Source organism: Salvelinus fontinalis, chromosome 17 (genome assembly GCF_029448725.1).
Source record: "Salvelinus fontinalis isolate EN_2023a chromosome 17, ASM2944872v1, whole genome shotgun sequence".
NCBI lineage: Eukaryota > Metazoa > Chordata > Actinopteri > Salmoniformes > Salmonidae > Salvelinus > Salvelinus fontinalis.
In genome coordinates this window covers 25,535,236-25,550,062 of record NC_074681.1, presented here as the reverse complement: position 1 = coordinate 25,550,062, position 14,827 = coordinate 25,535,236, and the positions used below count along the sequence as shown (strand labels likewise).

General features: G+C 42.4%; 1 protein-coding gene across 2 annotated transcripts in view; it reads right to left on the bottom strand.

Annotated features, from left to right (window-relative positions):
* Positions 1–368: 368 nt before the first annotated feature.
* LOC129814036 (TGF-beta receptor type-1-like) overlaps positions 369–14,827 on the bottom strand; it is a 65,862-nt gene continuing 51,403 nt past the window's right edge. Inside the window, exons 9-10 of one of the 2 annotated variants that reach the window (XR_008753225.1) lie at positions 5,450–5,691; positions 369–3,588 (exon numbers count right to left, since the gene is read on the bottom strand). Coding sequence is in view for 1 of the 2 variants with exons in the window: in XM_055866792.1 (XP_055722767.1) it covers positions 5,566–5,691 (126 nt within the window). In the remaining variant the exon portion in view is untranslated. Of the gene's footprint in view, positions 5,692–14,827 lie in introns of both variants that reach the window. The other variant, XM_055866792.1, reaches the window with a different exon arrangement.

Sequence of the window (14,827 nt, the reverse complement as noted above, 5' to 3'; positions counted from 1 at the left end):
GCACCTTTGAAAGAGAGGGGGGAAAGTCAGTAGGTAATAAAATGTGTATATATTTATTCACAAAACATCTTACTTCACTATACATGAACTTGAACTAATAGTCAATGTCCTCTGAATTCCTATGTCAAGCGCTCATTCTTTTAAACAATTTGTAAATGGTAAATACAACATACTGTATCTTGAGGAGAGAATGCCGACCTCAGAAGTGGTGCAACATAACCCTCCTTCACACAACTGGCACAATTCATAGATACTGACTTTCTATACAACTCTGCAGAATACTAAAGAGAAAACATTCTCAGATTCTGGTTCAGTCAATAGGATTACTTCTTACACATATGGGACAAACAGAACACCGACTACCACTGTCAAATAAAGAAATATACTTTTTATTAGACATTTCATAAAAAATAAAATGTAAAACGTGGTAGATAAAGTATTATGTACATTGAGGTAAATTATAATAAAAAAAAAACATTGGTCTGTTGAGGAGGTATAGTTAACATCTTTAGATTGTGTTTTTACTTTTTAGTCAAACGTCACATTGTTTCATTTCCTCCCTTTTCAGCAGAATCATGGGAGCACATATGGTAGACTTTGAATATGGTTCCATATAATATTCTTGAGAAGTCAAAAGTAGGCATTGGGAGAAATAAGAAGGCTCTTTTGTACTGGAGCCACATACTGCAGCTACTTGACACTGAAAAGCTACTGTAGAACATGTGATAAAGATGTCAAGGGAACTGTAGTGGAAATTCTAACCATAAGGGACGAGAGACTAAATTCTTCAAACAACAATTTTATTATGAGATTTGCAAAAATGGAGCGGTCAACAATCCACTCAACAGTGCAGTTAAAAGCCCAACGAACAGTGGCTCTCAGCTTTTAGAGAAAAGTCCATCCACTTTGTCTATGTGGCAGTTAGCAGATGTGTGCAAACAGGGGTGGGGAACATGGTGTATAAGAGGCGTTTAGCTTGTCTGTGCAGATTAAGATAGCTGACGTCGCCACCATTGTCTGTTACTTCCTGCAAGTTTACACACAGAGGAGTTCCTGCAGATAGTACAAACGGGATGTCACATACTGCGGTTGCACCCAGCTCTTATCTGTACGCCCAGACTTATGACTAAGTCAGACAAGACGAGGCTACATCAGCAAGAAAAACAATAGCATATAACACATGGACAATTCTCCAAGTAAAACACAGGATAGCATGACTGATTTTGTAATTTTCCACGACAGAACTTTCAGGTTGGATCCCAATTATCAAACACTGTACGTTTCACAATGGTTTGCTTACCAGAAACATTTTTTAAATTCTGTTTCACAATCTGTACTACACAGCAGAGCTTAAATATCAATTCCAATTTTGCGGTTGCATCAGAAGCCCACTACTAAATATGAATGCCTTGCTGCCTGCCTCACTGGTCTTTTTCCCCTTCTGCTAATCAGAGCATCTCATTCAGTACACAACTGCAGGCCACTTCCTCGTTTAGTGCTTGAGTTCAGGTCAGTGACAGCAGTAATCATGCCTGTATAATGATGGCTACATACTGTATCACTGGCAGAATGGGGAATTCAGTTACACACACTAGTTAAACTAAACGGGGAATGGTACAGTATACAGCTATAAAGCACCATACATGACATACAGAACACACCACATTTGTAGATTATAGAACAATTGGGAAAGGAAATATCGTAAAACATTGACATTGGAGGGGGTAAATACAAGGTTCCTGGTGAAGACTAGACTAGCAGATAGTGAGCATAGTTAGTGGAGTCCTGCTGATAGGGACTCAGAGGCTGTTGATGTTGCTGAGAGGAATACCTGGATGTTTCTAGCTTCAGAAAGTGAAAGGCTGCTGGTGATTTGAGACAGAAGAATGTGGTAGAAAGTAACATGTTTGGATGAGTAAATGACAACGGTTGCATCTTGTGTTCCACTGTAAAATAATACTTTTTTGGTTCAACATAAACAGTATATTATAGCAGCAATATTCTTCACCTCAAGTCTGATGAATGTGACCAAAAAACACAATCTATTGTTTTTCATCCACATGATGACTGGTTGACCAATTCTGCATTCTATGTATGGCACAACATTTAAAGGGTGTTTTGGTTGGTTAAAGCAGGTTATGCTGTAAACCTGCTGAAAGACAAAAGCCAAACCAGTAGCAGATCTGAATACATGTGCCTTTGTCAAAAAATATATATAAAAAAATAACACTACTCGTCAAACAAAATGCCATGGCACTTATTGACGACATCCATCTGAACTCTCCTCATCGTACTGTAGTCATCGTACTGTACTCCTATTATTTGGGATTAGGATTTTTTTATTTATTATCATGTAAGGCAACAATGCCCTAAAGTGCATTCCTTACTGCTGAAGCGATACGAAACAATGTCTACAGAATTTCCTTTACTCACTTAAATTCATGTTTACTGTGTTTTGTCCTATTGGAAAATAAGAAGTGAGGTCACATGATCAAATCTATAAGTTTAAAAGCATAAGGATATTACCAACTAATAAAGTAACATTTCGTTTTTTCTTTCATGCCAACAATGAAAGATCAACTACAGGACCTGAATAGGTCTCAATGGGCTTTCTCACTGTCAAGGTAGAGCTGTACACATCTCTAAGATATACAAATGTACATTCTTGTTTGAAATGTTATGCCCGTAGATATGTGAAAACTCATTGACATAAAACCAATACAAGTATACAGGAAATAAAAAAGCCTACATAATGTAGCTCCATCAATGCTTTCCCTTAAAACTGTACAGGATGCATTACTGCTGAGAAGAGTGACCGGTAAACTGGTATCATGGTGTTGCTTAGGCCTAATGGCAACCCTGGGTTGTATTCATTAGTGCACACCTTAGCAAAATGTTTAAAAACATGTATCTTATTAGATACATGTATCTTATTAGATACATTTAGTCCAGGTAGACCCACCCTGTTTCAGTCTATTTTCTTCCGTTTGATGCCTAATGAATATGACCCTGATCTCCACTGCATCATTCCCTATGGCAGTGGGAGGAGCCATTTGTTCAGAGAACCTCCTACTACTACATTAACATATGATTGGATGACTGATTCAGAGAACTTCCTGGTTATGGTTGAAATAACAAAAGAGCAGTTTGTATAAAATAGAGGTACATGTATATCTATCAGCGTAGATGTACTGCATGTACACATACATACAGAATGTACACTTGTATACACACACACACACACACACCAAATGCATTGGAATAGAGTACACCCATATTCAACCACTCATATAAAGTGCATTCAGCATTCAGACCCCTTGACTTTTCCCACATCTTGTTACGTTACAGCCTTATTCTAAAATGGATTAAATACATTTTCCACTAATCAATCTACACATAATACCCTATAACAACAAAGCGAACACAGCTTTTTCGAACGTTTTGCACATTTATTAAAAATAAAAAACAGAAAAACCTTACTTACATAAGTATTCAGACCCTTTGCTATGAGAGTCGAAATTGAGCTCCGGTGCATCCTGGTTCCATTGATCATCCTTGAGATGTTTCTACAACTTGAACGGAGTCCACCTGCGGTAAATTAAATGGATTGGAAATTTTATGGAAAGACACACACCTGTCTATATAAGATGACAGTGCACGTCAGAGCAAAAATGAGGTTGAAGAAATTGTCCCTAGAGCTCTGAGACAGGATTGTGTAGAGGCACAGATCTGGGGAAGGGTAAAAAAAAGAATGTCTGCAGCATTGAAGGTCTTCATCATTCTTATAATGAAAGAAGTTTGGAACCAACAATACTCTTCCTAGAGCTGGCCACCCGGCTAAACTGAGCAATCGGGAGAGAAGGGCCTTGGTCATGGATGTGGCCAAGAACCCAATGGTCACTCTGACAGAGCTCCCAAGTGGTGCAGTGGTCTAAGGCTAGCTGTGCCACTAGAGATCCTGGTTCGAGTCCAGGCTCTGTCGCAGCCGGCCGCGACCGGGAGACCCATGGGGTGGCGCACAATTTGCCCAGCGTCGTCAGGGTTAGGGAAGGGTTTGACTGGCAGGGATGTTCTTGTCCCATGAGCCCTCTAGTGACTCCTGTGGCGGTCCGGGCGCATTGCACGCTGACACGGTCGCCAGGTGTATGGTGTTTCCTCCGACACATTGGTGTGGCTGGCTTCCGGGTTACGTGGGCATTGTGTCAAGAAGAAGGGCGGCTTGGCTGGGTTGTGTTTCGGAGGACGCACGGCTCTCAACCTTCACCTCTCCCGAGTCTGTATGGGAATTGCAGCGATGAGACAAGACTAACTACCAATTAGATACCATGAAAATTGGGGAGAAAAAGGTTGTAAACTTTTAAATTATAAAAAAATATATATATCTTTGCAGGACTCCACCAAATCAGGCCTTTATGGTAGAGTGGCCAGATGAAACCAAGATTGCGTCACATCTGGCGGAAACCTGGCGCCATCCCTACGGTGAAGCATGGTGGTGGCAGTATCATGCTCTGGGGATGTTTTTCAGTGGCAAGGACTGGGAGACTTGTCACGATCGAGGTAAAGATGAACAGAGCAAAGTACAGACAGATCCTTGATGAAAACCTGCTCCAGAGTGCTCAGGACCTCAGACCTCAGTTGGGGTGAAGGTTCACCTTCCAACCGAACAAGGACCTTAAGCACACAGCCAAGACAATGCAGGAGTGGCTTCGCGAAAAGTCTGTGAATGTCCTTGAGTGGCCCAGCCAGAGCCCGGACTTGAACCCGATCGAACAATTCTGGAGAGACCTGAAAATAGCTGTCCAGCAACATTCCTCATCCAACCTGATAGAGGTTGAGTATTTTTTATACATTTGCAAACATTTATACAAAAAAATTGCTTCGTCATTATGGGTAGTGTGTAGATTGATCAGTGGGGAAAAAAACAATTTAATCAAATTTAGAATAAGGCTGTAACGTAACAAATGTGAAATAAGTCAATGGGTCTGATTACTTTTTGAATGCACTGTATACACTTTAAGGAACATATATACATAGCAATGAACAAGATATTGCATATTTCACTGCATATTTGACAAAGCTTAATGAGGTCATGTCCTGTTTGCTTGACAAAACACATACAAAAATATGGATCTGGCATCTGTAAAATAAACGTTTTAAGGTGAAAGATATTAAGTGAAATGAAGAAATTCATATAAGTAACACTTAATCATGTTTAAACAAAACACTTAAATAGACACCGACCTTGGTACTTTGAGAAATTAAAAGAGAGAGGTATATCAAAATTTTGAATTTCTTTCAATGCATATTTTCTTTGATTCAGAATATTTGCAATGGAATTCCTACAGGAGGTCCCAATAAAGTCCAGCGTCAGTTCTTCAGAGAAGAACAGAGAAGCAATCTCTCCAATCAGCCTTGAAGGAATGAGACATTGAAAGGTACACACACCCACCTGAATTGTACTATTCCCTCCCTCCCTCTTCAGAGAAAGAGATGTCGAAGAGAACAGCACATAGCGATGGGGACAGAAAGAAAGTCCAGACAGGCAGGCAGTCTTGACCCTCTAGTCTACATCTTGATGCCCTCTTGCTGGCTGAGCTGGGACAGGGACTTCTTGATGCGCAGCGCGGTGAGGCGGGCCGCCCCGTTGGAGTACCAGCACTCCCTCATGATCTTAGCCATCACCCGCAGCACCTGGGGAGGGGACAGAGGCAGGGGCGACAGTGGGTCAACATCACAGGCAGCAATTCATTTTTTTATTTCACCTTTATTTAACCAGGTAGGCTAGTTGAGAACAAGTTCTCATTTGCAACTGCGACCTGGCCAAGATGAAGCATAGCAATTCGACACATACAACAACACAGAGTTACACATGGAATAAACAAAACATACAGTCAATAATACAGTAGAGAAATAAGTCTATATACAATGTGAGCAAATGAGGTGAGATAAGGGAGGTAAAGGCAAAAAAAAAGGCCATGGTGGCGAGGTAAATACACTGCTCAAAAAAATAAAGGGAACACTAAAATAACACATCCTAGATCTGAATGAATTAAATATTCTTATTAAATACTTTTTTCTTTACATAGTTGAATGTGCTGACAACAAAATCACACAAAAATTATCAATGGAAATCAAATGTATTAACCCATGGAGGTCTGGATTTGGAATCACACTCAAAATTAAAGTGGAAAACCACACTACAGGCTGATCCAACTTTGATGTAATGTCCTTAAAACAAGTCAAAATGAGGCTCAGTAGTGTGTGTGGCCTCCACGTGCCTGTATGACCTCCCTACAACGCCTGGGCATGCTCCTGATGAGGTGGCGGATGGTCTCCTGAGGGATCTCCTCCCAGACCTGGACTAAAGCATCCGCCAACTCCTGGACAGTCTGTGGTTTAACGTGGCGTTGGTGGATGGAGCGAGACATGTCCCAGATGTGCTCAATTGGATTCAGGTCTGGGGAACGGGCGGGCCAGTCCATAGCATCAATGCCTTCCTCTTGCAGGAACTGCTGACACACTCCAGCCACATGAGGTCTAGCATTGTCTTGCATTAGGAGGAAACCAGGGCAAACCGCACCAGCATATGGTCTCACAAGGGGTCTGAGGATCTCATCTCGGTACCTAATGGCAGATAGGCTACCTCTGGTGAGCACATGGAGGGCTGTGCGGCCCCCCAAAGAAATGCCACCCCACACCATGACTGACCCACCGCCAAACCGGTGATGCTGGAGGATGTTTCAGGCAGCAGAACGTTCTCCACGGCATCTCCAGACTGTCACGTCTGTCACATGTGCTCAGTGTGAACCTGCTTTCATCTGTGAAGAGCACAGGGCGCCAGTGGCGAATTTGCCAATCTTGGTGTTCTCTGGCAAATGCCAAACGTCCTGCACGGTGTTGGGCTGTAAGCACAACCCCCACCTGTGGACGTCGGGCCCTCATACCACCCTCATGGAGTCTGTTTCTGACCGTTTGAGCAGACACATGCACATTTGTGGCCTACTGGAGGTCATTTTGCAGGTCTCTGGCAGTGCTCCTCCTGCTCCTCCTTGCACAAAGGCGGAGGTAGCGGTCCTGCTGCTGGGTTGTTGCCCTCCTACGACCTCCTCCACGTCTCCTGATGTACTGGCCTGTCTCCTGGTAGCGCTTCCATGCTCTGGACACTACGCTGACAGACACAGCAAACCTTCTTGCCACAGCTCGCATTGATGTGCCATCCTGGATGAGCTGCACTACCTGAGCCACTTGTGTGGGTTGTAGACTCCGTCTCATGCTACCACTAGAGTGAAAGCACCGCCAGCATTCAAAAGTGACCAAAACATCAGCCAGGAAGCATAGGAACTGAGAAGTGGTCTGTGGTCACCACCTGCAGAACCACTCCTTTATTGGGGGTGTCTTGCTAATTGCCTATAATTTCCACCTGTTGTCTATTCCATTTGCACAACAGCATGTGAAATTTATTGTCAATCAGTGTTGCTTCCTAAGTGGACAGTTTGATTTCACAGAAGTGTGATTGACTTGGAGTTACATTGTGTTGTTTAAGTGTTCCCTTTATTTTTTTGAGCAGTGTACAATATAGCAAGTAACACACTGGAATGGTAGATTTGCAGTGGAAGAATGTGCAAAATAGAAATAATGGGGTGCAAAGGAGCAAAATAAATAAATAAATACAGTAGGGGAAGAGGGTAGTTGTTTGGGCTAAATTATAGATAGGCTATGTACAGGTGCAGTAATATGTGAGCTGCTCTGACAGCTGGTGCTTAAAGCTAGTGAGGGAGATAAGTGTTTCCAGCTTTAGATATTTTTGCAGTTTGTTCCAGTCATTGGCAGCAGAGAACTGTAAGGAAAGACGACCAAAGGAGGAATTGGATTTGGAGGTGACCAGTGAGATATACCTGCTGGAGCGTGTGCTGCTATGGTGACCAGTGAGCTGAGATAAGGTGGGGCTTTACCTAGCAGAGACTTGTAGATAACCTGTAGCCAGTGGGTTTGGCGACGAGTATGAAGCGAGGGCCAACCAACGAGAGCGTACAGGTCGCAATGGTCGTACAGGTCGTGTATGGGGCTTTGGTGACAAAACGGATGGCACTGTGATAGACCTCATCCAGTTTGCCGAGTAGAGTGTTGGAGGCTATTTTATAGATGACATCACCGAAGTCAAGGATCGGTAGGATGGTCAGTTTTACGAGGGTATGTTTGGCAGCATGAGTGAAGGATGCTTTGTTGCGATATAGGAAGCCGATTCTAGATTTAATTTTGGATTGGAGATGCTTAATGTGAGTCTGGAAGGAGAGTTTACAGTCTAACCAGACACCTAGGTATTTGTAGTTGTCAACGTATTCTAAGTCAGAGCCGTCCAGAGTAGTGATGCTGGACGGGCGAGTGGGTGCGGGCAATGATCGGTTGAATAGCATGCATTTGGTTTTAGTTGTGGGATGCTGTGCAATAACACACCCATATTTTGTTTTGTAAGTTGTTGAGCACTGAGATAGTAGCTGCCCCCACCAATCGTTGAGTATACACCATGTCTGTAGCAATGTCACAATTAGAGTTGCAAAGCTACTGGTAATTTACCACAATCTTCAGTATTTTTGGTAATTAACAGAAGTTCTATGGCAATCTATCATAACTTTGGTAATTTGTAATTGAATAATAAAAATAAAAATATATATATATATATATATATATTCATATTTGGTGTTCATTTTTTATATCTGTGTCCACATCGACCATGAATTTCTAGTAGATAGCCCATATGATTCCATAGAAAATAGCCTAATTAATGAAGAAAAAAACATCTAATTATAAATGGGATTATTTTCAATTACCTCTGAAACTTGTCCAACTATTTTATTTTTTCATAACTGCCACCAGTTTGAAACCAAAACATTGACAAATACATAGACAACGTCAAATTAATAAGTGTCTAAAAATATTAAGCATATTTCATGCGGAATCTATCATATTAAACATAAATGGTATTCACTAAATTTATAGTTTTACAGCTTTTCAATTTTAATCATCTTATTTAATTATTTCATATATTTTACCTGTGATAAAGCCACAGAGGGCCAGATATAATTACCTGTGATAATCTAAAAGTACAACAAACGACCACTAGATGTCTTGTGATAGATTACATAAAATCCTTGGAAGATACCAAAATGCTGGTAGTTTACTGGTAAACTTCTGAATATATACCCAGTAATATACCCTCCCTTTGCAACCCAAGTCACAATGTCATTCTTTGAAGTAGAATGACTGTTGTTGTGAAAGAACTCATGAGCGTGAGAGAGAAACAGTGAGAGACTCAGAGGCATGGTGTTGAACCTGCAGCAGAAGTCTGAACTAAGACTTCAACCCATAGTTCGAAACGTCTCAGCAAAGACAACGTTACCCTGTAAGCAATGGAGACACAATGGAGCTCTGACGTGAAGAGGCTGGTCAGACTTCCAGGCCACAGCCACAAGCCTGAATACCAATCCACAGCATCCCTATTTATCAATCCCCCATCGCAGCCAAAGGTCCTGGCGGTCCTGTTGATGTGTCAGTGATTCTACGGTTTTGAATGCAGGGCTGTAATCAGCAGTATGAACACTGAACGCCTACTGTGAAGCATGAGCCGAGGCAGCGGATCGGACAGTGACGACAGTGCAGGACAAATTGGCCAATAGACTTTTGTGCAAAAAATAACAGACAGGACGTTGACATAACGACTTGGATAAATCAAAGATATTCTCAGTAGCTAATAGACAGAGTTGATGCCTGAAAAGTTTATAACAAAACTTCGGTATGGCTCTACTATTGCCAACCTGGTACCTGCCCAACCTGCTCTCTCTCGGGAAAAGGCCAAATAAGCACCTAGGTAGGCCTAAGCAATAGCCCAAAATACATTTCAACCATAAACACATAATTTTCCATGGAAATATCAATGCATCATAAACCACACTCCCATCAACCAATACATATTCATTGAAGACTCGCACATGACGCAAATTATTCTGCAACGGCACGTCAACAGGGATACAGTGCAGAGTTTCAAACAAACACATCTTTAGGTTAAATAAATGCTATAATTATTCTTCACCCAACACTTTGATTGTTCTTCTAATAACATATTTCACATTGCTAGAGCATGTACTATTAAATGGGCAGCTTTAAACACAGTAGAAACATGGTTTAATTACTGCCCTGTGCAACAAACAACTTTGGCGAGTTTATGTCAAAGCATTTTCGGCACAGGGAATGCACAACTAACCAGAATGTTCTCTTTTGTTTCAGGATTCTTGAAGATACGTGGCCGCATAGATGCGGTAAAGAAGTCAATGGAACTCATCCCAAAAACTTCCATGGAAACGTGAGGGGGAAAGATCCAGAAACTCCTCATTGTCCCACAGAAAAATGTGCCTACATTTAGGCTGTTTATTTCACACCGTTGTGGTTAAAATCAGAGTACACCGCTTGTATGGATGTCAACCGCAATACATGTTCATGTCATCGTCATCAATCAACTGCATTGCAGTTAAAACGAATGACCACCACCGGGGTCCACCCAATGTTTCCCGGGCCCCATGTTCCCACTGAAATTATTTCAATCAATCAAAATTGGCACAAATGCTTATGTCCAAATTATTTGTATTGTAATAAAATGTGGCCTTGTTTGGGACAGAGATCATTAGAATAATACCCAGTGTGGTTTGCAAGTGTTCATTTTCACCTAACATTTTGTTAATTTAGCAGAAGCTTTTATCACATCATAGTGCCATCACACTTCTGACACCAAAGCAGTAAATTTGGGGTGAGGGGGGGCCACAAAATTGTGAGCCACTATATAAAAAAAAAAGGTATAGAAAAGCATTTTGTATTTTGAAAGTGCGCAAAGATTTTCTGAATATATTATATTGTAGTTCAGGCCAGTAAAATACAAATGACAAAATACTCAGAAGTAACTGAAAAACACATTTCAAAAACGTAATGGAAATACTGCCCATCTCTGTTCAATCATGCAACAGTGGATCAAAATCACCAAAATACACGTTTACATCAAGGGTATGAAAGATAAGCTATGTAAAATATTTGTTATCACATTTGCTCTCTACGCTAGCTATGCTACCAGCTTACAGTGCCTTCAGGAAGTATTCAGACCCCTTGACTTTATCCACATTTTGTTTTGCTACAGCCTTATTCTAAAAATGTATTAAATCGTCCCCCCCCCCCCATCAATCTACACAAAATACCCCATAATGACAAAGCAAAAACAGGTTTAGAAATGTTTGCAAACACAATTGAAATATTACATTTACATATTACATTTTTACATTATTACAGTATTACATTTACAAGTATTCATACCCTTTACTCTGTACTTTGTTGAAGCAACTTTGGCAGTGATTACAGCATCGAGTCGTCTTTGGTATGACGCTACCAGCTTGGCGACCTGAATTTGGAGATTTTCTACCATTCTTCTCTGTAGAACCTCTCAAGCTCTGTCAGGTTGGGTAGGGAACATTGCTGCACAGCTATTTTCAGGTCTCTCCAGAGATGTTTGATCGGGTTCAAGTCCGGGCTCTGGCTGGGCCACTCAAGGACATTCAGAGACTTGTCCCGAAGCCGCTCCTGCGTTGTCTTGGCTCTGTGCTTAGGGTTATTGTCCTGTTGGAAGGTGAACCGTCACCCCAGTTTGAGGTCTTGAGCACTCTGGAGCAGGTTTTTAATCAAGGATATCTCTGTACTTTGCTCCCTTCATCTTTGCCTCAATCCTGACTAGTCTCCCTGCCGCTGAAAAACATCCCCAGAGCATGATGTTGCCACCACCATGCTTCACTGAGGGATGGTGACATGTTTCCTCCAGACATGACGCTAGGCATTCAGGCCAAAGAGTTCAATCTTGGTTTCAACAGACCAGAGAATCTTGTTTATCATGGTCTGTGAGTCTTTCAGCGCCTTTTGGCAAACTCCAAGCCGGCTGTTGTGTGCCTTTTACTGAGGAGAGGCGTCCGTCTGGCCACTACCATAAAGGCCTGATTGGTGGAGTGCGGCAGAGATGGTTATCCTTCTGCAAGGTTCTCCTATCTAAACAGAAGAACTACCGAGCTCTGTCAGAGTGTGACAGTCAGGTTCTTGGTCACCTCCCTGACCAAGGCCCTTCTCCCCCGCTTGCTCAGTTTAGCTGGGAGGCCAGCTCTTGGAAGAGTCTTGGTGGTTCCAAACTTCTTCCCTTTAAGAATGATGGGAGTGTTCTTGGGGACCTTCAATGCTGCAGAATATTTTTGGTTCCCTTTCCCAGATCTGTGTCTTGACACAATCCTGACTCGGAGCTCTACAGAGAATTCCTTCGATCTCATGGCTTGGTTTTTGCTCTGACATGCACTGTCAACTGTGGGACCTTATAGAAGGTGTGTGGCTTTCCAAATCATGTCCAATCAATTGAATTTACCACAGATGGACTCCAATCAAGTTGTAGAAACATCTTAAGGATGATCAATGGAAACAGGATGCACCGAAGCTCAATTTCGAGTCTCATAGCAAAGGGTCTGAATACTTATGTTAATAAGGTATCTGTTTTCTATTTTTAATACACTGCTCAAAAAAATAAAGGGAACACTTAAACAACACAATGTAACTCCAAGTCAATCACACTTCTGTGAAATCAAACTGTCCACTTAGGAAGCAACCCTGATTGACAATAAATTGCACATGCTGTTGTGCAAATGGAATAGACAAAAGGTGGAAATTATAGGCAATTAGCAAGACACCCCCAAAAAACGAGTGATTCTGCAGGTGGTGACCACAGACCACTTCTCACTTCCTATGCTTCCTGGCTGATGTTTTGGTCACTTTTGAATGCTGGCGGTGCTTTCACTCTAGTGGTAGCATGAGCCGGAGTCTACAACCCACACAAGTGGCTCAGGTAGTGCAGTTCATCCAGGATGGCACATCAATGCGAGCTGTGGCAAAAAGGTTTGCTGTGTCTGTCAGCGTAGTGACCAGAGCATGGAGGCGCTACCAGGAGACAGGCCAGTACATCAGGAGACGTGGAGGAGGCCGTAGGAGGGCAACAACCCAGCAGCAGGACCGCTACCTCCGCCTTTGTGCAAGGAGAAGCACTGCCAGAGCCCTGCAAAATGACCTCAAGCAGGCCACAAATGTGCATGTGTCAGCATATGGTCTCACAAGGGGTCTGAGGATCTCATCTCGGTACCTATTGGCAGTCAGGCTACCTCTGGCGAGCACATGGAGGGCTGTGCGGCCCCACAAAGAAATGCCACCCCACACCATGACTGACCCATCGCCAAACCGGTCATGCTGGAGGATGTTGCAGGCAGCAGAACGTTCTCCACGGCGTCTCCAGACTCTGTTACGTCTGTCACATGTGCTCATGTGCTCAGTGTGAACCTGCTTTCATCTGTGAAGAGCACAGGGCGCCAGTGGCAAATTTGCCAATCTTGGTGTTCTCTGGCAAATGCCAAACGTCCTGCACGGTGTTGGGCTGTAAGCACAACCCCCACCTGTGGACGTCGGGCCCTCATACCACCCTCATGGAGTCTGTTTCTGACCGTTTGAGCAGACACATGCACATTTGTGGCCTGCTGGAGGTCATTTTGCAGGGTGCTGGCAGTGCACCTCCTTGCACAAAGGCGGAGGTAGCGGTCCTGCTGCTGGGTTGTTGCCCTCCTACGGCCTCCTCCACGTCTCCTGATGAACTGGCCTGTCTCCTGGTAGCGCCTCCATGCTCTGGACACTACGCTGACAGACACAGCAAACCTTTTTGCCACAGCTCGCATTGATGTGCCGTCCTGGATGAACTGCACTACCTGAGCCACTTGTGTGGGTTGTAGACTCCGTCTCATGCTACCACTAGAGTGAGAGCACCGCCAGCATTCAAAAGTGACCAAAACATCAGTCAGGAAGCATAGGAACTGAGAAGTGGTCTGTGATCACCACCTGCAGAATCAGTCCTTTTTTGGGGGTGTCTTGCTAATTGCCTATCATTTCCACCTTTTGTCTATTCCATTTGCACAACAGCATGTGCAATTTATTGTCAATCAGTGTTGCTTCCTAAGTGGACAGTTTGATTTCACAGAAGTGTGATTGACTTGGACTTACATTGTGTTGTTTAAGTGTTCCCTTTATTTTTTTGAGCAGTGTACATTTGCAAAAATGTCATAAAAAGTCTGTTTTGGCTTTGTCATATTGTGTCTAGATTGCTGTGGAAAAACATTTATTCAAATCAACTTTATAACGTAACAAAATGTGGAAGAAGTGAAAGTGTCTGAATATTTTCCGAAGCCACTGTTTATGAACGGGAGCCAGCATTTAGCATTCAGCTTCTTCTAAAACTTGAAAAGGGACTACTTCTAAATGTTATGTAGCAAAAACAGCCAAATATCAAAATCTAACATTAGTAACCACATTATGGTCCTGTTACAATACATCAACGATGATGGATGACCAATATCCAGTGGTGTAAAGTACTTCAGTAAAAATACTTTAAAGTACTACTTAAGTCGTTTTTTGGGGTATCTGTACTTTACTATTTATAAATTATTGACAACTTTTACTTCACTACATTCCTAAAGAAAATAATGTACTTTTTACTACATACATTTTCCTTGACACCCAATGGTACTCGTTACATTTTAAATGCTTAGCAGGACAGGAAAATCGTCCATTCACACACTTATCAAGAGAACATGTGGTCATCCCTACTGCCTCTGATCTGGCGACTCACTAAACACACATGATTCGTTTGTAAATGATGGCTGAGTGTTCGAGTGTGCCGCTGGCTATCCGTACATTATAAAAACCAAGAAAATGGTTCCGTCTA